The 27,901-nt window shown below is 37.2% G+C and overlaps 1 protein-coding gene and 1 long non-coding RNA gene across 18 annotated transcripts in view; one reads left to right on the forward strand and one right to left on the reverse strand.

Annotated features, from left to right (window-relative positions):
- The window catches only part of LOC114068507, a 15,659-nt gene extending 9,328 nt beyond the window's left edge, over window positions 1-6,331 (forward strand). The window contains exons 2-3 of the long non-coding RNA XR_003573611.1: window positions 5,871-5,963; window positions 6,245-6,331. This is a non-coding gene — a long non-coding RNA (uncharacterized LOC114068507). The remainder of the gene's footprint in view (window positions 1-5,870; window positions 5,964-6,244) is intronic.
- TNS3 (tensin 3) overlaps window positions 1-27,901 on the reverse strand; it is a 122,590-nt gene that overhangs the window by 11,520 nt on the left and 83,169 nt on the right. For all 17 annotated transcript variants that reach the window (XM_027904666.1, XM_027904677.1, XM_027904667.1 and 14 more), the window contains 9 exons: window positions 27,065-27,187; window positions 25,698-25,762; window positions 24,236-24,319; window positions 20,896-21,008; window positions 19,172-19,232; window positions 18,933-19,005; window positions 14,809-14,938; window positions 13,782-13,847; window positions 9,799-9,903 (listed from right to left, as the gene is read on the reverse strand). In XM_027904666.1, the coding sequence (XP_027760467.1) occupies window positions 9,799-9,903; window positions 13,782-13,847; window positions 14,809-14,938; window positions 18,933-19,005; window positions 19,172-19,232; window positions 20,896-21,008; window positions 24,236-24,319; window positions 25,698-25,762; window positions 27,065-27,187 (820 nt within the window). The remainder of the gene's footprint in view (window positions 1-9,798; window positions 9,904-13,781; window positions 13,848-14,808; window positions 14,939-18,932; window positions 19,006-19,171; window positions 19,233-20,895; window positions 21,009-24,235; window positions 24,320-25,697; window positions 25,763-27,064; window positions 27,188-27,901) is intronic.

The raw sequence follows: 27,901 nt of genomic DNA on the forward strand, positions 1-27,901 counted from the left end.
TTTGCTGGCTGGTTCTGATCCCTTGTCCATCCTGTAGGTGCTGTGTGATTGCACTCAGGATGATCTGCTCTGTAACCTTGCCAGGCACTGAGGTCAGGCTGACAGGTCTGGAGTTTCCCGGGTCCTCCTTCTGGCCCTTTTGGTGGATCAGCGTGTCATTCCCCAACTTCCAATCAGCTGGGACCTCCCCAGTGAGCCAGGATTGTTGGTAAATGATGGAGAGCGGCTTGGTGAGCTCTTCTGCCAGCTCCCTCATCACCTTTTAAGGAAGAAAAGGAGCAGGGCTTGGCATGGGAGGAGCAAGGGAGTGGTTATGTAAATCAAGGAAACTTAAAAGGGCTCATCCTTCCCATTCCAGATGTGCTCGGACCCAGTCACAAGTCTGATGCACCCAGCACGCTGATAATGAAGTTCTTTGTTTCACTTTATTTGTCTGTCTCCAAAATTTTAATTAGAGATATTTCTCTCAACGGTACAGAAACATTGCCACAAGTACAAAATACTAAGCAAAGTTTAAGGCATTTCAAAGTCACTGAACTACATGAAACTATTTCCCTTCATTTGTACCAAAACCAAAGCCCATCTTCAGGAACATTTCATTAATTTCCAAGTGTATACTCCAAATGCTGACGTTCAGAATTCATGATTATTCTTCCTTACAGCTAGAACAGCACAAACATGGTGAATTGCGGCATTTCTCTTATTATACTGCTAGGCTTTCAGCAAGAATTAGTTATGGTCATGGACTCTACATGGTTGCTGAAAACTGTACAGGACCACAGTAGAAAATAAAAAGGTTTAAAGGGGCCATCTAAATGGGCAACATAATTAATTTACTCTTTCTGTTAAGTATGGAACATGTACTGCCATTATTAATAAAATTGTTCCACCACTCTATGGCACCTTCAATAAACTGATCTTTAGGTGTTTCTAAACAGGTCCACATATCGAAAAGGGAAGTTAAGGCACAGATAGCAGAGCTCTTTGATTTCCTAATTTCTAGCTGAACTTACAGTTTTGCACTGGGACTCAAGAGACTTGTGAGTTATTTTCAAGTATTACAGCAATAGTAGATGCAATACATAGTAAGCTTATATGATGATAATTATAGCATTTTCTCAAAAAAAGCACCTGAAGATGATCTACACATGCTCAGTACAAGCATATATTAACATAATAAGTTACGTGTATTTATATTGTACCTAAATGACTTAGAAACAAAAGTTCTTCATATAAAGAATATTTTACGTGTATTTATTGAAAGGGAGACATGAAATATCTTGACACCAGAAACCTATGATGAGCTTCAGAAGTTTAGCAAGTCTATCAAATGGGTAACAGATTAGGAAACATTCTCCAAGATCTAGAATAAGATAGAGAAACAGTATCTAGCCTGTACTACTTGAGAGACAGCTCACTGCTCTGAGCCATCTCAGAAACAAGAGAGATTATGGCTTATGCTTCTATCTGTGAAGGACTCCAAGAACAGAGAGAATATAAACAATATAAAAGAGCTGTAATAATGCAACTTTTACTTTCACAGTTGGAGAGAAGGTGTCCACAATTAGAAGGAGGCCTGGGTTCTGAAAGAAAAACTTGCCTCTGCTTACTAGAACTTGACTCCTCCTATTCAGCCTGGAAGGAATTTGAACAAGCTGCTCTCCTTCAATATTCAGATACTGTCTATGTTTGAAAGCAGAATCTGGAGGAGGCAGGATCAATAAGCAAGCAGACCTGAAGTCTGCTCTCTCTCTCACTTTCCCCTTAGCAGTCTGATCCAAAACTCTCTGATGTCCAGGGAAATCTTTGCAAAGAACTGCAGCCTTAAGTAGAAGGAATTACAGATGAGCATTTAATGCTTAACAAGTGAAACTGCTGGAGCAGGAGTAGAGATGCCCAGGACGGCTTTCTGGGATCGATCCATGGATAAGAACTGTAGTGTCTTTAGCAAAGCTTCACTTGCAACTACCAGGTACCACTAAAAAACTAATAAAGCACTAGAGCTGACTGCACTAAAGGCTGCTACTGTTATTGGTACAGCTAAAATTCTGCTGTTGGTCATTTAAAAGAATATTATCTCCTGGTTGGGAGGAATTTATTCAACCACATTTTACTAGTAAAAGGGTTAGGGTATGCTTTACTCTGTACAGACTGTGGGATATAGCAGGTAGCTCTTCAAAACTGAGACACTGAAACATAAAGTTATGGGACTCAGGAGGACTAGTATTTTATGATGCTCTTTTCTGAAGTCAAGAAAAAAAAACACCAGCACATATATTGAGTGGTTATGCAAGTACCAACACCACCTTGACAACATATGCAAAGGGGGAAAAACCCTCTCTATGGTTCACTAAAGAGAACCACTATTTGCAGAAGATGTTTGCTGCAGAAACCTTTCCAGGAAAAGTTCTCAGTTCATCAGTATCTACTGTATATATTCAATGGCAGAAACTTAGCATATATGCTTAATTAACCAGTGTGCCAGACTGAATAAAACGGCCAGTTACAGGATAATCCAAATAAATCCCAGCATGCCAAATTAGCTGGAAGAGCCCTCCTAACATGTGTAATAGGACCAAGCCTACCTGATCCACCTTCATAAGAAGCCACCTTCATAACAAAAAAACACATTTTGCACAAGCTGTAAGCAGAAATTCATCAGGCCTTTCTAATCAACAGAACATGCTTGCCAATGGGCAGAACAGGGTGAACATCACACCACAAAATTAACAGTCTTTGTATGAAGGGAGTGGTGCAGTGGCTAGCTGAAATCCTGAAGCAGGACCAAGCGGAAAGAGTGAATGGAAAGAAATCTAGCCAAAAAAGGCAAGGTACATGATGTTAAAAGACCAGCTAAAGGGCAGAACAATGCGATTACTTCAGGATTTAGAAAAAAAAAAAAAAAAAGATTGCTATTGCTTCAGGGTGGCCTAAAAAACCCCAAGAAAACTCCAACCAATTTCATGCTGTCTCTTGTTTTGTAAGTCTTCCCAGGGATTTGTCATTTGACAATTTGACTAATTCGGCATCATAACTCACAGGCGATGCACATGCAATGATTTTATGACCTCTAACATCATGTACAAACGACACCATGACTGATTATGCCCTCTGTTCACATTTTCTTTCGTTACTGGACTCAGCACTCACAGTAGCAAGGCAGTTCAGTGTATGCATGCTTTGGTGCAGACAGAGACAGGACTTAAATGCTTCTCTTTCTGGTCTTAGGAAAGTCACAGAACAAACAAGCACCAAATCCTAATTTGCACTTTGGTTTGTTTCCTCCAGTTCACTTTTAATCTCCCATGCTTTAGTCCCAAGCAACTCAGGTGTTAGAATATATCCAGTAAAAAAATATATCCAATACCTACACCATTGTGAAAGTTATTTTTCCTTGTCTAATGAAGCTAACCAGGTGGAATGCCTTACTGCCTACACAAGAAAGAAGTTGTTCAGGAAGCAGGTGTGGGGAGGAAAGCAACTGTGGCAGAGGTTTGCCTTTCAGAACTTTTTATTCAACCTGGTCCATTAAGCAGGTTGTAAGGTTTGGCAAAGAGGCTTCTACTGTGGTATCTGTACATAGAAAAAGATATTGATTTGGACATCAGTGTATTAACAACCAGAGATTGTAGTTGACATGACTAAGAAACAAGCACATGCTAAAAGGTAAATGCAAGCCTACTCAACAACCCATATAACCTGGGCAAAGACAGAGTTGGTTGAAAAAGCAGCATTACATGATCCCTAAGATAATGCTAGATGCAGTCATATATATTGCCTTCCTCCTAGTTTCTACTGTCTTTTTCTACTTCTTTTTTTAAAGCAAATAGTTGGCTCTGCAGCAGCTTTGAAAGTAATTGACAGGTGCAACTTGTGCTTCAAATAAACCTGTGCACAGTTAAAGACATTGATACTAGGGGGTGTGGAGGCAAGGGTACCCAGAAACGGGAGTACAGGTAGTCAGAGGCACATGTCAAAAAACAGGGCCCTAGGGTAAATGCCTAGGAGACTCTGCTTCTGTTCTTCAAACGTAAGACTTTCATTATTTAGGTTAGGTATAACTGTTCATCTCTGGCTCTTAGACAGAGGGATTCTGTTTTTATTTAAGTTTAAACTCAGCACCACTGAAAAATGGTACCTAGCAAAATCAGCGTCCCAGGGCCCAAAGTAAAATGCACATAATTCCTCACTTCAGACACTGCCTTAGCAGTCACTTACACGTTTGGGTAAAAGGTAAAAAACAGCTTTCAGTATAACTGGACAGGCCAAGTTCTGGAGCTCAGCTTAGCACTTAAGCAAAAACTCAAGACTTTCAAAGAAGTATTCAGTATACCTTAATACATATTCTTTTAAAAGAAGAGTCAAAAAGGTCACTTCAAATTAGTAAATCCCTTGAAAGTCTGGCCCCTGGCTGCACTTAACGGTTGCTTCTTATCTAATCTATCCAAAATATTACAATAACTTTCTGTTTGGTAACAAAAAAAGGAAAAAAAACAAAAACAAGACAACAACAAAAAACCCAAAAAGACCAAAAAAAAAAAAAAAAAAAGAAAACCAAACCAAAACAAAAAACACACCAAACACAACCAAAAATCCCAAATCCCCAAAACGTGAAAATAAAGGTCCAGAGCAAATATAGTCCAGAGCAATCTTAGCTTATCAAGCACAATCTTGAAAACACCTGCGTGAACTTATATGAACTTATATGCTGTATTAATGGAGGAAAAGAAAAAGAATTGACTATCGCTGCACACTTAGAAATGAAACCTTGTAATTCTGTGTTTGCATTCAATATTGTTATCATACAAAAGAAACCATTTTATATTATTTTTTCTTCAACTCATTGTCACCTTCATGATTAAGTGGACTAACCAGTTTTACATTATTAAAAAAAAAAAAAAAGGAATATCCAGAGCTTCAAGAAATAAAGACTTAAGTTTCCTCAGAGAAAAATCAGTTAAAGGCAGACACTCCAAGGCATTTCAGATACTGTTTCAAGGTGGCAGCATTTTACAGTGTAAATGTTTCTTTCTTCAATAGGTGTCTCTATTTTCTCTGACAAATAGATAGAGGGAAATTGTTGGAGGCCACCTTTTCATCCTTACCTTCTATCAAGTCTCTTTGTCTCAAAGAATATTGCAGCCAGCTGGTGACTACAAGCTGAAATTACCATTTATTCAGTACCAATTTATCCTTCAGCTTCGCTCATCAGAAATGGCATCAAAGCTGCTGTTTTCTTCGGTAGTCATCTGCATTCCTGTTAAAGTACCAAAGCCAAGCAGTTTTGCCTCAGCCCTTGAGTTTTGCAATACTGAAGGGGCCCTCTGGGAAATACAAGTGTTTAACTACGTGTGAGGACACCTCCCTACTGAATAGCTATTTACTTTGGGTTGAAGAGGAGAAGAAAATTTCAATAAAAGTCAAACATCCCATCTCATCACATGACCTGCGTGCATACCAGAATGTTGGCTATTGCCTACAGAGACACTTCTCAGATACTATTCTTTATGAAAAGAAAAAGAGCAGGAACAAACCAGTTTATAAATAATTGACAATTTTTGACTGATTGTTGCTGATTACAGTTACAGAAGGCTAGAGAATTTGTAAAGCAACATTCTTGAGATATAGGACTTTGGATTCACTCAGCCTACCCTATTTGCCTTAAATTAAAAACATCTTTTTGTTGCCAAAGCTGTTTCTTTTTTAATTATCAAACACCATTAAGCAAGCAAACATAGATTGCTAGGAAATAAATAGCAAGTTCTTGTTGAGAAAGATATTTAAGTTCCTGCCTTATAAATTACCTAAAAGTAATTCTCTTGTAATTTTAAGCAATTTCTAACAGTTCACATGTCCTTTTCTTTCCACAGATTGTAGAGCTGGAAGACAAAAGACTGCAGAGGGATTTAGTGGTTGTTAAAATAAGCAATATGTTTTAAAATGTAACACTGAACAAGAACCAGGTGCATTTCTGCTGCCAATCCACTGAATTCAAACACTATTTTGGCAAACAGTAAACTTTGGGCTTACCAGTTTTCTTTACAAATAAATCCTGTAGATCAACCAACTGAATGCTGCAAACACAAATGGCATGCTCCCTCTAAAATAATTTTAGCATGTTACCATGACTGCTGTTATATAATTAAATCATTTAAATTAATTTCTGCTCTTTGGCAATATGTTTAATCATTATTTTAAAATCTTTTTATTTTAATGTTTTTTTTTAATCTGATTTTATTTTTAGAACACCTCAGAGCACAGGCTTCTACCAGGATCCACCGGTGGGCGCTGCACAAACTGATGGTTTCCACCTTCCAAAAGAAAACTTGCACTTTCGGCAGGAGGGAAGTGTTTAACAACAGTATCTCTTACACACTATGCAAATAATGCTGCAAATTATCACTGAGAACTAAAAAGAACCCTCAACAAAAGAGAAAAACCTTTACCATTTACCTCATCCCCCTAGCTGAGGGAAAGCTTTTTTCAAAATTATTTGTCATCTGGTAATGGAGATTTTGGTATTAGAAGACACTACACATGTGTGGCTACAGGTATTGTATCTTTGTGGTCAGCTTGCTATTTTGAAGCAAATGAGCAACCTTCTGTAAATCCATATGCATCTACTGTATGGTAAAGTGATGTTTTAAAGAATAAAATAAGAGTACGCAGCAAAATCAAAAGCAATTTCTGTTCCTTCCTACCACAAAATCCTTCCTGACTTCAAAACCACAGGAAAAGGAATGGCAATTATATTAGACTTTACATGACAGTAGGAAGACTCAATTTTTGTGATTCCAAATCCTACGCATGACTGCATACTTTTAAATCAGTGTCACGAAAGTCTCTGTCAAGGAGGAGGAAATCTGATACAAATTGAGAATTAGAAACTTAATATAATTTTCAGCCTGTTATGTAGGACCACTTCCCAAGGGATCTGAAAAGAAACAGTATTTATGAGAGAAAACACAAATTATTTAATGCTTTCCAACTGTCAGAATTCCTTAAGAATAGTAAGAAGGAAGGATAAAGAACTAAATTTCAGACAGCAAACTGTCCATAGCCTGGCTATATTCAACACATGTACACAACCTTATTAACAAAGGGTTCAAGATCATTTAAAGGCAACTACGTCTGTCTGTAATACTGTATCATGCCAGCAAACCAAGAGATTTTGGGAACACTTTTCTTTTATCATATCTTTTTGTCTTTTTTTTTTTTTTTTTTCTTGGTAATAAGCCCAAATAGTTCTATGATTTCAAAAGGCACATACTGCTTTCTTGTTCACTTCTAAATTTTCTATTTAAACGCATCAGCTTGGAAATAGCTATTCCACACACAATATACCTACAAAGCAAATCCTACTCGCTTTACAAGGCTCCGTTGTAGCCTTCCCGACCACTTTGGTAAGAAATTTCACAGACCTACATTTTTTAAATTAACAAAAAGGAGTATAACTGTAATATAGGAATCATCTGTCATAGTAACATCTCATACTATTCCTACTGAAATTTGGTGGGAAAACAGGTCCAGGTAAAACCATGAAAACCAGTTCCTACATAAAGCTAGGAGTTTAACTTCATGTGAAGGAGATCTGAAACAGGACAGGCACTCTGTATGAGACTTCTCTGATCCTTAAACATACCACCACTATTATGCTCTTTCAAATGCACCATATCTTGCACCTTAATCTTTTCTGAAGTACAGAAAAGATTCTCTCTCAGCCTTCAGGATTGTTGCTAAAGGCTTCAGATTCGAAGGCTTTTAACTTAGATCACTTTCTGAATGTGAATTCAGCCTCTTCTCTTAGTGGTCTCTCACCTGTAGTGAAAACTAGGACTCAATACACCTTTTTAATGTACAAGCAAGATACTGAACATCTGCACAAACCATAAAGAGAAGCCTGACGCGGTGTTTAGAAATCTTACATAAAGGATGACTTAACTGCACTGGATTTACCTCAAGCATCAGACTAAGTTTAAATTTGTGCTAAGAACAGACCTCATCCTTAAGAGAAAAATATAGTTGACTCCTATGTGCTTTAGCCCCTCAGGTTCTTCTGCCCAGCTTATGCAGAGCCAAATGCTCTGCCTGCAATTCCATTGTTGAATATCAGAGGGCAACAGCCTGCTTCCTAAATGTTTACTTGAGAAGAGACTAACTGGATACATCTCATATTCTTATGGTGTATTTTCTAGCTCAATTCCAGTGATTTCTTTGCAGATGCACAATGAACTCAATATCTCTGCTAAAACATATTTCTGTTCTATCTCACGTAATTAGAAATATATCATGCATACAAATTAGATATAAAAGCCTTTAATGGCACATGACTTCTGAACAACAGGCAAACAAGCTAATAGTACTTGTGAATTTTCTCTGATAACTCTTCTAGAAGACATGAGCAGCATACAGTTCTGTATCTTCCCACAGAGTGCTGCCTGCACATTCACCTCTGCTTTCAGTTCTCTGTACTGACGTAGTTACCTACAATGTAACGCATGAGGATAGGAAAGCCAAATCCATCTAGCAAATCAATCTCAGCAATTAAAATATATTTTATATCAATGCATTGCTTGCTGAGGGCTAGGTATATACAAAAGAAAGGGAAAAGGATGGCAGGTGGAGGGAGGGAAAGGAATCACAAATGATATGAAAACATCCTGGGTAGAAATTAAGACATCATCTCCAGGCAAGATTCACTCCCTGTGATGTTACTCATTCTGCACTACACAGTCTTTTCCAACTATAAAAGCTCAGATGACTCCCTACGGAGTGCTCTACCTGCCCCATGTAACAGCACCAAGTGACTGTTCTCTTTACACTCCCTGTATTCCCCTAGTTTTCTGCAGATTAGAGTCTGCTGTGCATTAGGAAATGCTCCTGAACAAGAGCGAGGCAGTGAAAAAAAAGTCAAGCCACAAGTATGACTGTCCCTAAAACCCTCACTGATGTGGTCATCAGATGTTCAAGGCTGAATTCAGATTATAAAAACCGACTGAAACAGCCTAGAGATCAGCTAATTAAGCATCCTAGATTTGTCTCTCATTTCATAACAGGAAAGTTGTAAAAACACAAACTTTGGCATTCGTTCAATACCTTTTCTCATGTTTTTACTTCCAACAATGTAAGACTTGTGCATGTGCTGAAGTTTGCAGACACAGGTGTGACATTCTGAGTCCTTACACAAAAACTATATCCATTAAAAGCATGGCATTCACTCAAGCAAAACATCCGAAAATCATCCACACTGGAGTCAGAATCTGAAGGCAGCTACTAGAGCTTTTCATCTTCTACACGTGCCAGCAGATAAGAGAGAAAAAAAAAAATCTAAGAAATAAAAGGGCAATTTGGAAACAGGTAAATTTAAAGGGGTGATATGCAAATAGGCACATCCTTTGTTGTTTGTTTATCCACAACAGTCTAGTGCACCTTCTGCAAAACTCCAGATAACATAGTAAGCAAAAGCTAGAAACTCACCTTATCATTTTGCCATTCTTAAAATTCTATGTTAAGATTCCAACTACAAACTTTAGAACAAAAAAAAAGTCTTCAGGCAAATTTACAAGTAATAAAGTAACCTGTATCTCAGTCTAATTCCATGCATTAACAAGAATCTCTCTTATGACTACTGCTTTCTTTCCTAAATTAGAGCCACTAACGCCAAACAGGGGAGATAGTCAGCTACTTAACACATCAGTAAAGTGGCATTAGCTTCAAGCAAATGAGATCTCTCTTCTCCTTCCACTCTAGAACAGTTGCAAAAGGTTTTCCTTTGGTCTCATGTGACCAAATACTCACCTTCCCCATCAGGGCTCATATTTTCATAGGAATCCCAGCGTATTAGTGGGTCTGAGGTATTGTAATCAACTATTACTCCATGATCATTCTGAAGGTGTTCACATCCTGAAAAATAAACATACAATGGAGATCCAAAATTATCATAGTCACATAGCCTTCTGACATGAGTTTGCTCCCGAAACGGCAATATCCTATTCTCAAATGTAAGAAGCAGCAATAGGGGAAGAAAGGTTAAATATAACAGTTCAAAAAAAGTTTAATTTACGGTTCAAGCAGAGAATTTTATCTTGAGCTTCTTGACTGTGATGTAGTCTGATAATTTGGATCAACCCCTAAACACAACTAACACAGATGACCCACCCAGTTGTACACAATAAAACAAAGAGAGAAGGAAACCACAAGTGTCTATAAAGAGATGGTACTAAAAAGATGGTTTATAAAATTTGGGGGGTTTTTTACAGGTTATTATTTTGATATTAGGCAACTTATCATTAAAGACGAATAGGGAGAGCTGAAAACTGTGACTCTGTGTCCTTTTCAGTTCCCCCAAGGTGTCAGTTCTGCAGAACCTGAGACTGGGCAGCTTGCCTTGAACATGTTTTGCTGGTTTAAAGTGTGCTTTGTGAAATATTCCTGTAATTTTCAGCAGTAACTCATATTTTTGTGCCCATAACAAAGCATAAAATAATATTCAGATTTTAAATGGATACAGTGAGGAATTTAGGTGTGGTCACAATGATTCAAAAGCAAAACACAGGCATCAAGAACTCATGATCTTGAACTTGGCTTTGATACTGATGGAAATCAAACAGGCTTTCTGTCTTTTCACCTCTATCTAGATAAGGGAACAAAGAAATTCTCAGTTATCAACTCATTCGCTGTATCTGCAGAAGCGAGGCAACAGTGCTATGCACATGCTGTGACTTTTAAAACAAAGATAGTCAAAATTAGAAGGACAAGAATATTATGATCCTGTACTTTTACATACAAGCTGGAAAAAGTAGTCTGTAGAATGTTTCTGTGATGACATTTGTCACAAGGCAGATTAATGAAATTTATTACTAAACAGTTAGGGGTCTTATATTCTTGGCAACCTCATTCTTTCTTTAAAACTATATCACAGTCAGTTATGTTCTAGAATACCATGTCCACTTTCAAGCTACAGAATACAAGAAATCTATGAATAAAGCGAAGCAAGTTCAGGGGAGCATGACCAGGGTGGTGAGGAACGAAAGACTCTCCCTGTGAGGAAAGACTGAGGAATCAGGGCTTCTTCAGTCTGAAAATGAGATGGTCTTGACAGGGTGTCGTGGTTTTGCTCTGGGTCAATTTGCTTTCACACCCCCCACACAATTACTATTAGTTGCGAGAAGGTTTATGCAGACAAAAGAGATTGAATTTTGGGGAAAATAGTATGAGCATTTATTATTAGCAAAATAAAAACTACTAAAGAATTACATCTATAACAATTCTACTTAAGCAAAAGTACTAAGTATTTACAGAAATACTCCTCTCCCCTTTCATATCAGTCCAAGGAGGAGAAGTAGTCCTTTTCTCCATTCTCGCAGTTCCGGCTTTCTCTCCAGTAACTCTGCAGCACTCTCGTCGCAGCTGGAATTCTTTTTCCTTCTCTCTGTCGGCCTCCAGGACTGGGCCTACCCCCCTCCTGGGCTAAAACTGGAGGTTAGGGTTACCCAGGTCCTGAAGGTTTTTCCTTCCATGGGCTTGCAAGGGGACACTTGCTTACTTGGATCTTCTTCCATGGAGTCACAGGGGATAATGGCTTAAGAGTCCACCCCTGTTCCCTATGGAGGTCCCTCCCCATGGGAGAACATTCCTTGATAGACTTCTCTAGCATGGGTCTAGCACGGATCCCACGCATGGATCCCAACATCCTTACCCAAGCCGTTTTCTGCTCCGGTGTAAGGCTCTCATTCTCCTCAGGGTTATAAATTTTCAACAGAACTTTGCCTCATTTCAGTCCTTCTCGTGAAGTCTCGGCTTTCTCAAGCAACTTATTCTAGTGTAGGCTCTTCCACGAGCAACACGGAGGTTTTTGCACCCCAACAAACTTTTACAGGTGGCAGGGACTACTCTTCAGTCTTTTCCCTGCTGAAGGGAGAGAGCAAAAGGGGGGAGAAACAGCTCCCTTTCGCACTGTTCTTCTTTCTCCTGCAGCTGCCAGCTTTGACCTTGAACACTCTTTGCTGGAATTCCTTCTGCAGCTTTTTTGTCCAAGTAGTCAGCCTTCTCAAGTTTTTTTTTCTTCACTCTCTTACAAGAGAGAAGGGGGAGTTTCAGTGCTACACCTGCTCCCTGCCCAGGGCTGGGGGAGGAGGGGTCCTGGCCCTGCTCGGGCCCGCCGCCTCTCTCCTACATGGCTGCTGCCCCTAATTTCAACTGCACAATCCCCTTCTCTTCCATTTCCTTAAATATGTCATTAGCAAAGGCGTTACTGAGAGTTTTAATTGGCTTCTTGTGCAGAAATTCACCTGGACAAAACCATTCTCAGCCCCAGGGGCTGGCCGGCTGGGCAAAACCACGACACAGGGACCTGAGAGCAGACCCTGAAAGGCCATGGAGGAGACAGAGCCAGATGGAAGCAAGGCAGAAGGACAAAAAGGAACAGGTAAAATTTGAATGTAGGTAAGTTCAGAGTCAATATAAGGAAAACTAAATCCACTGTTAGGAGAGTTGGACATTGGAACCCATTCAGGCTGTGATATTTCCATCCTTGAAGGTTGTCACGATTTGACTGGACAAAGCTCTGGGCAACCCGGCCCAATCTCACAAATGAGCCTGCTTTCAGCAGAAGGATGGACTAGAGATACTCTGTTAGTTATTCTATAATTCTGTAATACTTCCAGATGTGGAAAAGTCATTTTGCAGAAATTGTAAATAAATATTTCAAGGTGAGCTCTTCTTCCTAACCAGTTAGTCCCTTCAACAGAAACTGAACACAAATATCCAGTTACTTAGCACATTACTTTCCAACAACTTGAAGCCTACTAAAAAGACCACATTTCCCATTTGCCATCTAAGGAAGGGAAACTTGAAAAAATTTTGGTCCTTTTTTAAACACGTCAGCTGGCCTCTCTTCAAGCATTTACTATCCAGAAACGTTTAGAACAAGTTAGACAAATTCATTTATAAAACTGTTTTTCTTACATGTCTTTCCAACAGGCTAAGTGAGACCTTTGTGTTCATTTGGACAGAATCCAACTTCTTACTGGCTGTTGCCATAAGTTTCTAAATTATTAAACTAGTGTGGGGGAAAAAAAAAAAGGAAAATATGCAATTCAAGGACACTGAATGGGAATATGTATAAAACATACAGCTAAGAGTATTTGGTTTTCATTCAGTCTCAGGCAGAATCCATACTTTTTGGAACGTCATAAAATGACTAAGAACACATTCATTAACAGAATTAAACTGCAATATAAAGCATGATCTTAAGTTCTTACTGCAGGTCATAATTATCAAATAATCTCAGACATATTATAATAGAATTCTGGAAGCATACAGAACATATCCTATAAGTCAACTACAAAGGACAAGCATTTCCAAGAAAACTATAGCTGTATCTCTTTATGCTAAACTGAAGACAGTACAAACTTCAATACTGCAAACATAATCAGTTGTGACAGCATCCAAAAAAGGTTATGAGATAGGCCATTCCTATCACTTATGTCAGGCCAAGCCACCTATTCTATCAATATTTTATACAGATACACTAATGTTTTCTACTACTTGTCAGCAACTGTTCTTGTATAGCTTTAAAACAAAATCTGATAATTCCTAGCCTGATGTAAATGCAGAGTCTTCATTAAATTTTTCAAATTTAAACCAGTAACTGTATTGCATATTTTAAAGACAAAATAAAATTTCAGATTTCCTAAAAGAGATTTAGAATTTTTTTTAAAATTCATATTGCAGTATTATTTATTTTCAAACTAAGCCTATTTTTAGTTCTGTATACTCACCTTGAATTTTTTCTGGAGTTTCTGAAAACACTAGTTCCACTTTGCAGTAATCAGGGAAACGGTCATCTGAAAACAAAGGATAGGATTTCAGCAGGCTGTCTCGCAGGAAGGCAGTTCCAGAGCACTCAGAAATCAGGATTATCTATAGCTATCTATATACATACCCTCATCACTCTTCCCTTCTCACTTGCAGTTTAGTGATTTGCTCTTAAAAATCACATTCTTTGTGTTGTTACATATTCTCCAGAAAAGACCACAAAAGTGCCAGCTGGAGTTTTCTTTACTTTAAAGAACAGTCAAAAGCAGAAAATAGGCACAGTTCCTAATCCTCTCTCTAGACCGACATGGCTGAGTTTTGCTTTTAAGAACACACCCATGAAAATTAAAATTGTTCCTATATTGGCTGAACTGCAATACTTGATCACAAAACTTCTCTGTAGCCATATGTTGAATGTGGGACAATATGCTTGATTTTAGCTTGCTAGTAAGGGTGAGAGAGTCACAGTCCTGCACATAAACATAAAAATAAAACTGAAGTTATAATTTTGGAAAATTTTCAAGTGTGTCTAAAAACTTTATCTCCATTTTTGGATATTCTGAAGCATATCATAAGATCTCCAAACTCAAGAAGACTATGTCACAAACACAGCACCAGACTTTTTTCATCATCTTATTTCCTTCAATGGTGACCAGCAGTGTCATCATTTAAACAAAGATCTATTATTTTTAAAATGTAAGAGAAGGTGATAAGGACTATGTAGGAGTATCTGAGTATTTTGACAAGTTGACTCACTTGAAGAGCTTTTCTTTACCTACTTGTGTTGTTTTGTATTTACTTGTGTTACCTGCTGTAAGTTAACTATAAGTTAACTAACACAAAGCAGTCTCCCTAAAAATAAGGAAGGGGAAAAAAACCCCAAACAATAATCCTTTTGAAAATGTGTGCTGAAGATGGTTATCGCATGCACAGGTACACATCCGCACCCCCACCCACATCCACACCCAACCAACTACAGAAGACAAGTACCTTTGTTGGCATTGTCCAAGTCTTCTTTGCCAAACACCAGGCCACGTCCTTGGATAGCTCCAGTGTGAAACTGAAGGCGAAAAATCACATCACGAGTAGCTGAACGGTATTTTTTGTGATAACACTTCACCTGGAAAGAAAAAGAAACATGTCAGGAGGTATTTTCTTACAAATCTGAACAAACAAGTGTGTATGCATGAGTTGCTAATTAAAGCAGCCACAATGCAATTTACTGTAGACACCTCTGATGTTGAATCAAAAAGGGTATGCATCATTCAATCCTTTAAAATTACACAGGCCCAAGGCAGGATATTTCTAGATGTATAAGAAATAATAATCACTGTTTTCATCACTATCAGTCACTGATCAGTAGGTTATGTTTCAGAAACACAATACCTGGCAGTACAATATTGAAATGCTGACCTGTATCCAGACTCCTTCACAGTACCAAATTACTGAATTTCAGTACACCCATTTCAAAATAACTGAAGAGTATGAGGAATTTTTAGAAGCAAGCCTGCAAGCTGATTACATCTATTTTAGGCCTTTTAAAAAAACGTACTCTAGTGATGACAGTATTTTGTTTTATGTTACTGCAGGAAGTTGGTAGCAGTTTTGATATCTTACTTAGAACACAAAGCTCTATAAAAATATCTAGTTCAATATCTAGCTCAAAAATATCAATTTCAGCAAGTAAAAGTGAAGACAATATTCTCTAACACCACCTTCTAAGACTAAATCTCTGGATATTTTACCAACTAATTCTCTGAATCAATTGTTATACAAAGCCACCCAGCATTCTTAGAGCAATACATAAAGATTTTGGTAATCTTAGTCACAGGGCTGAACATTTTATTATATTATCCTGATGGTATCAGGTCTTTATGATAAAGCAGATATTCATGAAATGCATTAAAAGACAACAAAAATCACTTTTACTAAAGACAGACTAAGAAAAGTGTTCTATATAGAAAATAGGAAGGAGTTTAAGAGAGATAATTCTAAAGTTGGGATTAAAACATAGTTAAGAAATTCTTCTCACTACAGGATTTTAGAAAGTCTAACACAAGCTGTTGTTCTCTGACCTTCATATAGTAACGCCATGATGTCTCAAATTCCAGAAGTTAATCAGCACTGAGCATATACATGGCACATAGGACAACTTCTGACATGTTTCAGCCCATATACCAGAGATGGTTTATGGTATTCTCTAAGCAAATTACATCTTCCTAATCCTTTGTAAGGGTTGGGAGATTCTCTATGCAAGTAATCATTCCTGTATCTGTAAGTGAGGAAGTTGGTTGTTTTTTTGTTGGGGTTTTTTTTTGTTGGTTTTTTTTTTTTTTAAAGAGCATCCCCTACAGCATATTGCCAACACCAGATAAAACAGTACTTGCTTCTCGTTTTAGACAGTGCTTTATATGCACCAAAAAAAACCATCGTGTACACTGTGAACATTATGATCCCTGCCCTATTGAAGGAACCTATTTCCTTTTAGTCCAACACAACTCCCACCGTCACTTCACTACTTAAATTACCAAAATATAAGATAAGAGTAAGTTTGACTGCTTGATTCAAGAATAAATAAATGCTCATTCTCCACTATACTGATAAACTCTATGTAAACGCAAAACATCATCAAAAAGGATGAAAACTGAAAGTTTGCCTAGAAGTGAAAAACAGAAATGGAATTAAGAGAACCCTGGTGAGAGGCATTTTAGAACTAACCTCCAAAATGTAGAACTGGTGTGAAAGTAACTGTGATAATTCCATTTAATCATATGATGTGAGCAAAAAAAAACTTGAAAAGAGCTTCTTTAAGGTTATATACATTCCTCCAAAATTTAATTTTTAAATTACAACTTCAACTTATTTAGTTGTTCAAACAATCACATTATTTTTAAATGGGGATCACATATGAGAGTTCTAAAGATACAGAAGACTAAATACCTGAACAGTACATTTTATGCTTCAGCTTGTCAAGGGTTGGCTTTGCACAGTTGCTGGATTTACTGAGAATGTACTGTCTTTTGCGCAACTGTGTTCATAAAAATGCTGAATCAGAGAAAGAGTTCCTCCTTGTTTCTAGTTTCTAATTCGAATTAGCAGCCTTGGATAATTTTAACTTAGATTAACTTAAACTTAATTATAGATTAAAATTAACTTAGTATAGCTCAAAATTAACTGTTTATGAAAATCTGGCCTCTCTTCCAACCAGTAATATTGCACCTCTATACCCAGATACTGAAAATATCTTTCAGTGATCAGTACATAATTGTAAGCTTTCAGTGAAGTCTAAGTGTAATTTTGAATTCGGACTCCACTACCTTCTGATACCATAATCCAGAATGAATGCAAGCCACTATAATATGCTGGAAAACACCTGTACACATTTACAGATGTCAGTGCAGCTTTTCAACAGCCGCGCTGTTTCACCAAATGCTACTCACATGGCATTAAATTCCCTAAAGCAAGGATATTTTTTTTCCTTTTTTTTTTTTTTTTTCTATTAAGCCATGCACTTCAAGTAGTTAAACCTTTTGGAACTGGAGGTGAAGCATCCTAGCAATTATTATTTTTGCCTGATACCACTGATGCTTTTACTTAGACATAATAAAAAAATATTCAAAACTGAAGTGGAGCCTTTGTGTTTAGGAAATATTACTATGCTGAAAAAGACAGTTACTTCCTCAGAATTATCTCAAATATTAGTATGTAATAAATGAAGATGATTCTTTTGAAATGATGCAAGCACTACTGAAAAGCTATATGCCCTTTTTTCATTCTAAGAAACTCATTTGAGAGATACTGAATTGATCTCAGACTAATTTTTGTTGGGATATATTTCACTTCCTTAGGCACCAACAGTCCACCAATAAGTTTGAATCTGAAATTGTCCAAAACCTCCACAGTAAGCCAATTTATGAAAGTGTATTTAAAAATTATTTCTCCATTTTTCAGTGAAAGAAAGAAAGAACAATATTCCAAACTGAATGGGGGAGGGAAGATGAAAAAATGAATCTGATACTAAGGACCCTGTGGTGTTTTAGGAATGGTACTCTCCACTTCAGTACTCCTAGTGAAACACTCCAAACCACACACGGCTCAAATCCCTCCTCCTGGGGAGGGCTGGAGAAAAGAACTGGAGGCACAAAAGACAAAGATCAGAGGTTGAGATAAAAATATTTTACTGGAAACAGCAAAGGGATAGGAAAACAAACAGTATCAGCAACAATACTACTGACAAGAAAAAAACCCCAAACAATTCACAGGATTGCTCACTCACCCCCTCAACAGAGAAGGGAGCCCTTCTCCGCTCCCCAGAAAATGAAGTGAGGTGGTACAGAATAACCTAGCCATGCCCCTCCAGGCTACTGCAAAAATTAACCATGTCCTGGCTGGAACCAGGACAGACTTACTTATATTTAGGTCCAACATTTCTCAAAAGTAGTAAATAAAACAAAAAACCATTGTGAAACCTATTAGCAATAGACCAGGAATACTTTCTGACAATGCTTCCCCCCACCAGTCATTCCACATGTTGTTTTAGTTTAACAACTTGAAAGGCACAGCAACTCTCTTTGCTTTCTCTGGGTTTAACTGTACATGACAATCAAAAAAGAAAGCAGAGAGATTTAAAATTATAGTGCTGCAATGCATTTGTGTTAGGACATTTGAATTGCTTTCTAAATACTGCATGTGCTTGTAGAATCAGAAAGCTTTTGTTGCATATCCCACCTTTGCGAGTCCCAAAACAATTTAAAATTACTTAGGTATTTTCTTTACAGCATACAGTTTTACAATTTTTCACACTGTCTGCCAAATTATAGGACAAACGTATTTTAGTGTCAAGCTACAAATACTCCCCAAAGTAATCTTTACGAAGAAAACAGCAATACAGGCCTTACTGGACTTGGTGATGCTATGAAATGGGAATGCCAAGAACAATCGTTTTGGCTCCTAAAAAACCTTCTAGTTAATTAAAAACCTTCTAGTGAATTAACGTATTTTGCAGTATCTCCAAGCATTTCCTCAACTGATTTTTTTACAAGGACACAAACCACGTCAGAGACTGTAATTTAAACGGTACATTAACAAATGTTCATTCCACACAATTAGCTTACCATAATATCACCCTTCAAAAGCTGGGCAGGGTCTATAGCAATGCAGATTCGGTTTTGATTTTCTGACCCTATACTACTCAACAGGAGAGAAAAGAAGAATAAAATAGATGGTTTAAAGAGACAAAGCCACAAAACAAACAACAATAAACTTTAAACAGCAACACAAAAGATTTTGTACCTCTGCAGTTATGAAAATTAAACCCTAAATTCAAACGTAATGGGAAATCTTTACAACTTACTATATTCCAGATGTATAAACTGGTTGCATAGCCTGGTATAACTTCAGAAAAGGCCGACAAGCTGAAAAGAAGTCAACAGAAAGCCTGTTTTGTAATATTTAGATATAGGAAAACAATTGCAACTAGGAAGCTTTGTGTACATCCAGACTGAACAAAGTGGCACACAAGTGGTGCAATGCTGACTGACAAAATATCCTTCAAAGCAAAATTTGCTTTGATAGATTAATTTTCCCCTAAAAAAGGATTTTATTTTATGAAAAAATATACTTTTTCCTGATCTTCAGACTAGTTCTGAATTGGATATGAGGGAATTTTAAAGGATTCTGGTATGGACAGAAACAAATTCTGCAAAAAAATAAAATTATTAAGGAAGTAAGACAATGGCCAAAACAAAACCAAATCTCCCCCCCCAAAATTTAAGCATTTTCAAAATTAAACAAAATATCTGATTTACAGTTTCATTTAAAACCTAATAAGGCCCTTAAATTTCTTACTTGAACAACACCCTGACTTATTGAAACAGTTATTTTAGAAATAAAACCAGACTAAACAACATTGACAACGAATCATTGCAAATTCATGCTGATTATATTTCAAAAGACCAGTGCTATTTAACTCTCAGATAATAAAAATACAGATACATAGATAACATTTGTTATAGAATCATAAATCGTTAGGGTTGGAAAAAACCTTTAAGTTCATCAAGTCCAACTGCTAGAGTTGGATTCCTTTACTGTGCTCTAGCACAGAATCTTGTTTTATCATTTTAATTTGAAAGCCACTTAGTATAGCAAGCCACCTTCGAAGCATTGGTGAGGCTGCACCTCAAGAACTATGTCCAGTTCTGGGCCCCTCACATCAAGAAAGATACTGGGTTGCTGGAGCCTGTCCAGAAAAGGGCAATGAAGCTGGTAAAGAGTCTAGAAAATAGTCATATGAGGAGCAGCTGAGGGAGCTGAGGGTTTGAGCCTGGAGAAAAGGAGGGGAGACCTTATCACACTCTGCAACTACCTGAAAGGTGGTTGTAGCAAGGTCAGCCTCTTCTCCCAGGCAACTAGTGACAGGACAAGAGCACAGAGTCTCAAGCTGCACCAGGGAAGGCTCAGGTTGGACATCAGGAAGAATGTCTTCATGGAAAGGGTTGTTAAGCATTGGAACAGACTGTCCAAGGAGGTGGTAGAGTCACCATCTCTGGAGGTGTTCAAGTAACTGGAGGGGGCACTTAGTGCCATGGTCTAGTTGACAAGGTAATGATCGGTTGAAGGTTGGACTCAATGATCTTGGAGGCCTTTTCAAACCTAAATGATTCTGTGACTCTGTAATTCTGTAAGCACACCATAGCCAAACAGCTTTTCCACAGAAAATCCAATCTCAAAAGAAAAAAGAGATTATATTTACAATTATTTCCTAAACAAAGAGGAAGTGACTGTGAAACCTGACAAGGTTGTCAGATCTTTTGCAGTAACAGGGCTCACAACTGTTCAGAAACCAGGCAGACATGAATAGCATCAACTCTTCATTTAAGAGAGAACAAGAAACTCGTTTGACCTGCTCCCATTTTTTCTCTTAGGATGTTTCTCTTTTGGTTTCATTATTGGAAATATTTGAATGGCTATCAAGAAGATATTAACTCTATTTGGAGATTCATGCAGGTCTTCTCAAAAGCTCCAAAATGAAACAAGACTTTGATCCTATACCTCAGTAGGAAAAGTTAGGTAATTTACCTCCCCCAGCATCTAAGCTTGGGATGCCATGAAGGATAACATAGTGCAGGAAAAGAGGGGTTGCATTCATTTTCACAGATCCGGATAGAAGGCCACTTAAGAATTGCACGTATCTAGAAATACAAAATTTATCTGAATTAAATAAAAGCAGTAATATCAGGGAAGTACACTATTTACACATTGATATTTCTAGATCATGAGTAATGAATAGCATTGTGACATCGCACAGAACTCCAAAATAATAATCTTCACAAAACAGCATTAAAAGACACTATAATTTACGACTTTATTAAATGCATGGCGGTTGCATGGCTCTTGTTGGTATCTTCATTTTAGTTATTAACATCACTACGCTAAATAAGAAACAAGTAGAAGTACAGTAAAGTCAACTGTTTTGGTACACATTCCTAGTTGCAACTGCAGGTCTTAAATAGCTTCCACAGCAGAATGATATGGGTCCTACTCCGTTTACAGTGAAGTTCACTTCATTAAAACAAGAGCAAGAACTGCCGTGTCAGGAATCTCAGTATTATCAGCAATGCAGTAAAATGACATCTTCATAATGAGAAGTTATCTCGTTCAGCACAAAACAGAGGAAACTACCACAGCAATGTGAAAATCATTTCATCTCTGCTATTTAATACTTGGTTTAGTCACAGCTCACAAGCAAATACATGCAAGTGAATATCACTGAAGTGTACATTAAACAATTTCCTCTTACTTCCTTCAATAACCATGGGAAATCAGTCTCCTTTAATATTTCGACGGGATTTGAGTCTCTTTTTCTTCCATGCCTATGAGATGATCGTCATTTAACTTTATTCTCAGGAATGTATAAAAGAAAGAAAAATCACCTCTTTTTCCCCCTTTATGCACTTATCTCATTAACTAAACTCACACTGCACAACTAAAGATATTCTGTCCAAAAACAACAGCTTTACTACCCCAGAATTGGGGTTGTGGTTGTTTAAAATGGTTTCATTTTACAGAGAGCTAGCAAAGCTCAATTTATTTTGAAATTTTAAGAAAAGGCAACTTTTCTTTTTGGTTTCCTCCTTCAGAAAAGTATTCTGAAAGTATGTGGTACATCAAAAGCACAACTCTACAAACTGTCACACCTAAAGAAAAAAACAGTGTAGTAAAATGTTTTGTCTGAACATTTGCTCTCTCCTGCTACCTCCTTTTAATTATTCCAAAAATTTGACTGAATTTTTGAAAGCCTTTCTCAAAGCAGAGCATTTAAGAGGCCTATAGGCAGTCGGCTTATTTTTGAGAAGAGAGTTCAAAGATTTATCCTGAAGGTTTATGAGAAATTTTTTTCATATGAAGAGTCTGTATCCACATTTCTCCTTCAGGCAAATCTTCAGCTGCTTATCTGAGAGTAAGAGTCCATTTTAAGTATTGTCAGAATGGATTCAGAACAGAAGATCTGGTCTACAGTTACTTTTTCTTGCCACTGTTACAGTATCCAACTAGCAGTGGAGAAAAGCTAAATGATGTTTTTAGGACTGATGCACTTAATGACCACAATTTATCTTTATCTGGACAAAAGTCACTGGTAAAAAGGTTTCAAAAATAAAATTATGTATTTTCATATTTTATTACGTGAAGATCCACTTAAGCTATATCCATGTCAACTGGATTTTAACAAGGACAGCACTAATTAATAACCCAGGAATGGTTTCAGAGAAAAAGCATATTAAAAAGGTGATTCAGGCCACTGACTGATCAGAACTGGAACCAAAAAAAAGGATTATTAAATTATCCACAAATATTAGAGTTGGTTTTCTCTGCAACAGGATTAATAGCCACTGGCAGGTCAGGCAAAGGTAGGAGAGGCAATATTCAGGAGGAGAATGGTTCTGACCAATAGTCTGGAGAACCTCCTCTGTTCTCATGGGAAATAACACTCCAAAGTAAAGTATCTGTAAGTGTATATGTCTGGAAGGTAGTAAGGGCAGCTCAAGTTCAGTACTGCTGAGCAAAGACGTAAATTGCATCAGTCAGGAGGTGAACTGGGTATCTCTGAGACCCTCTCCCTAGCCAGCCCCAGAAGAATTAAGCAAGTGTCCTTGAACAGAGCAGGAAAACGTAAGTACAACTATTTACACCTATTTAATCTCTAGCTTTAGGACTCACATACAGATCACCTAAGTTAGTGGCTACTGAAGCTTCCTGTCAACATGGTTTTAAAAACTACCCTGATTCACAGGCTGCTGTAAGGGTTCCTGCTGCATAAGGCTTCTTGATGGGAAGATTAACATCATCTGTTTCCTTTTGCTGCTATGGTTCACACTTCTCTTAGTGGTAGACAGCATTCTCAAATTCTTCTTATTAAAATGCAATATACATATATGCAAACGTAAAACTGAAACCAAAAAAAGGTCAGTAAGCTTCTAGTTATGAAAAGTTTATTTCAAATATAATGGAATGTTGCGTTACTATTTTTCAACTTAAAAATAGCTGTGCGTGCCACCAAATGGGTTCAAAACTTACAGAAAAGTTTTTCTTATTTAGGCATAACAAAACCACATGCCTTATGCTAGTTGTTACTACTGTTTTTTCTGCTTTAATTAGCAGAAGGCTTATAGCAAAGGTTTATACTTTAAACAACTCCTAAAAAACCTACTGCATACATGTGGATTAATACAAAAAGAAATTGACAGTAATTACCAAATCAAATCCAGTTGGTATTTTCTACTTCTAAAAGAAGATTCACCTATATCACGATTACTCTGATGGGTATCAGTCTCTTCTGGTACTGAATCCTTCATTACCTCTCATAAAAACAAGGTAAATAGCAAACCCCAGATCTATTCACTTTCCAAAGTGCTTTATTACTTTGAGTCCTAACTCAACTTTATTTAGACAGATGGAAAAGGTAAGACATCCAGACAGACATAATGAATAATGCCTGCTTTGACAAACATTAACTAGCATGGAGATGGGGCAAATGCATAATCTGTAGATCCTCTAAACAAGTAGTTCTAAAATCTTTATTTCAACACACATTCCATACACATCATTTATGTCACAATCAGTTCATTATTATCTTGGAAGAATCAAGAAATAGATTGTGACATCTCTTTATTAACGACAATGCAGTAAGAACTCAGATAACAGTGTGGTACAAAAGGCCTTATCTCTCTTGGTCTACATGCAGGAACTGAAGGAGATAACTCATCACTCAAGGAATATTAAATAAGATAAAGTGCTAAGAGTTCAGGAAGCATTGAAGGATCTTGTGGAAATAGTCTTCACATAGCAGGGGAGTAAGGGATGGGAGCAGAAGATACTGATGACATTTCTTATTGGTATGAATCAGAAGCAAATAGAATACCTTCTTTGGGATGGCTGCATTAAAGCTGAAACTTTATCATCAAAGAATTTCTTCATAGCAAATCTGTCTAGAGCCTGATCAGCACTGTCAAAAGAGAGACACAGATATAATGTTATTTTGCCTTGGTGTTTTCTTGGATATTCATCAGGTTACTGCTTGACATATGCCAAAATATTTGAAAGACAAAGAGGAAGTGTCCCTGTTTAAATGAGACACTAGTGCTTTTCTGAGGATGAGTTGTGAGGAAAGACCCAAAAAATTAACACTGCTCTGGACAGAACCAGGAGATACGTGCACGCTGACAAATCAGGAATTTTATATGGCGTGAACATCAAAGTCTTCTGAGTACCATTTCTGACACAGAAGCTGGCACCCTCAACAACTGCAACCAGAGCAATTTTCTGCCAGGTACCACCTTTAAGGATGACATAATATTGCAACACTGAGATCACACCACAGTACCGTACTACCCTTAGCTGATGAATTTTGTCATTCACAACACTTCTCAACAAAATACTATGAAATTGGGGCAATCACTGTTGCAATTACTACTTGAAAATATTCAAGTAGTAATTCAAGCATTTTTTTCAGCACATATTGGTGTATACAATGCACCTAGCTTCTTGGTCTATAATGACCTCTCGATGGGACTTATCCTTGTGAACACAGATTGTTTTCTGAGATTCTCATTTTAGTGAAATCCATGAGTAATTTGCCATCAACCTCCAGTGATTTAAGACCCCATCAACCACAGCAGTGTATCAATTCTATTACTGACAGGCTGGTGTGAATTTAGAACCAAAGTTGATTTAGCCATGGCATTTATAGGGCATTTTTATTGTAATACATTTATGTATATACATATATAAAAGAAACCAAGGAAAAACAATGTGATTAAAAACCCAGCAAACCTGCCCCGAAACATATTTCAACCTTTTTGAGACCATTTATTAAATTTTATCCTTGTTGACAAATTATCACAACTATCATTTCATAATTTGAGCATTCCAAGAGAATCCAATAAAAAAATCCAAAATGAAGTCTAGATTATTTCTTAAATGGCATTCTGCACTTTGAACAATGTCTAGGAATTTCCTCTTCAAATACTGTTTCCAGATCCTAATAATTGTTTTCCTTAAGTACTTCAAGAATAATTTCTCACTGATTCAAAAGAGGCCATCTTGAAACACCCTTTGGAAATGTTTCCTGCAAACCATTAAAAATCTCAGTTTTGAAGAGACCTTAGATGTGTCACCTAGTCCAACCTCATACTGAAAACAAGACCACAAGAAAAGTCTGTCATGAAAGCAGGCTCTGTTAAGACATGTTCCATGACTCTTTGGGAAGAAAACCTGACAAACCTTAATGGACAAACATTAAACTGACAGACACTACTCAACTAAAAGGCATTTTTCCTGATGTATATTGTAAAAAACACACAACATGCCTTATTCACACTTACCTTGCAGAAACATTGATGAAGTGCATATACGATGATATGACTACGCCTATCCTTCCTTTTCCCCCCTGTATTAGGAAAAAGGGAATGATAACTTATTTATTACATCAATGGGCATTATTTTATTTAAGACCTATAGTAAATACAATTTTAAGACGAGATTCAGTCAGTCCTTTTTCTCATGCATCCTCTGAGTTGATGGAAAAGTAGAACTAATGGGCAGTAGCTTATTTGTCAATCCAAGCTGGCTGACAAATGACAAAAAAAACCACTAAATAGGATTTTTATGAGCATGCCTGTCAAGTCTTACTGATTTAAGGAATTAACTGGGGGGGGGGGGGGGGGAGGGGGAAAGAAAAAAACTGTATCAACTATTCTAATTTTTTTTTTTTCCCCCAGAAATCATTCACAACTAGCTTCGACAATGTTGCACTTTCCAGCATGAAATGCTATAAAATACCTATTTTGGAAAGAATATGAGTTTCTCACAGGTTTGGGCATTTTTGCCTACCCAACACCTGAGACCTTCTATGGGCAATTTAAAAAACGCTCCAATGTATTTTTAAATAAATTTACATGGCAAATTCAGTACCATCTACCAAGCAGTAATTCTCATGGATTTCAAAATGTTTTAGTCTCTCAGCTGATACACATAGCTGGTTGTATCTATCTTTGAAGTTGGAAACCAAAATTACCAAAAGACACTAATCAACAACACGCGTTATCAATTTGTATATAACTGTATATCTAGAAATATTTTGTTCCCTTTTCTTTTTCCAGTGAATGGGCCTTACTTCTGGCTGTAGTCCTGCAACTAGTAAAACTTCAAACATTTCATACAATAACGGTATTTCTTCTGTAAGAAATTCAGGACTGGGGACTATACAAACTGACTTGAAGAGAAGTTTTGGTCCCATTACCACCTACATTTTGTTTAGAGTAACATCTGCCAGTGATACAGAGACAGGTTTGCCTCAAGTGTCGTCACCAGCATAGCTACCAACTCAGTTCTGAATTCATTTTATCCACATTTAAGGTTTTTCTTTATTTCTCTTCTTTGTGAGCAAGGAAGGCAAAGTAACACAGCATACTGGTAGCTTTGCTGGAAGGAAGGCACTGCAGTGATGCTGCCAGTTAAAACCTTGTCCCACAACAAAATTTATAAACGTCCCAGAACACGAAGAGCTCCTAAGGAGTTTCCTGTAAAGCTGGAAAAAACCTCAAGCTTCTTAATACGCCCACAGAAGTAATAGTGACCTTTGCAGGATGTGAGCTAACACGACTGCATTCATTTTTTTAAATGAATAAGAATAAAGGATAATGGTTTTGAAAATGAATATAAACAGTGTGTATACAAAAGGCTCACTTACTCTGCAGTGTATTACCACCACATGTTGAGGATCGTTGTTCAGCCAGGACTCCATAGCCTTGCAGATGGTGCACACCTTATCAAGAAGCGGAGCATGGAGATCAGGCCACCCCACATCCATAATCTGCAATTAAACAAGTAATATTTACAAGAAACGCGCTGACCCCCAGTATCACATATTATAATCTGGATTCAAATAATTGTGATGGTCCAAAGTCTTCCCAGTTTTTCCAATCCCAGACAACCATGCCATTCAAATGCCATGATGCTTGCAGGTCTCTTAAGGGGAAGAAGGGAATTTGGTTTTAAGATTCTGGTATTTTATAAAAATAAACAAAAAACTCCCCCCCTTATCCCACCAACCACTTAAAAGTGACAACATTTCTGAAGATCTCAAGTTCTTAATTTTTCAATTAGATATCCAAGTATTTTGTAACAGTAAAGAAGGTCAGAATTAGAACAAAGATTGTTCTAATTTGATTGGTTTCATGTGATTTTAAATTTATTTCCTTCACGTGCAACAGATACGGCATCTTAGTTTTTTTCTTTTGTTCTATTCAGCTTTAGTCACTACATAATACTGTTTACTCAACCTATTATTATATGCATATTTAACACTAACAAAACCAGTAATCATGAACAATTTAAATCCTTCATGATCCATAAAGCACTCAAAAGGTTAAAATTAGGAGTTCATTTAGTACTTTCTTCAGATAGCATATATCCATGTAAATCTGCTATAAATACATATCTGTGCTACTCTGGCCTTATAATAAATGCTGAAGAGAACTTGCACACCATTTTTTACACCAAACAAATGTAACATTGGTGAGAAGGA

The sequence above is a fragment of the Empidonax traillii genome, unplaced genomic scaffold (assembly GCF_003031625.1).
Source record: "Empidonax traillii isolate 1590-97213 ecotype Southwest subspecies unplaced genomic scaffold, ASM303162v1 scaffold1074:size191127, whole genome shotgun sequence".
Lineage (NCBI taxonomy): Eukaryota > Metazoa > Chordata > Aves > Passeriformes > Tyrannidae > Empidonax > Empidonax traillii.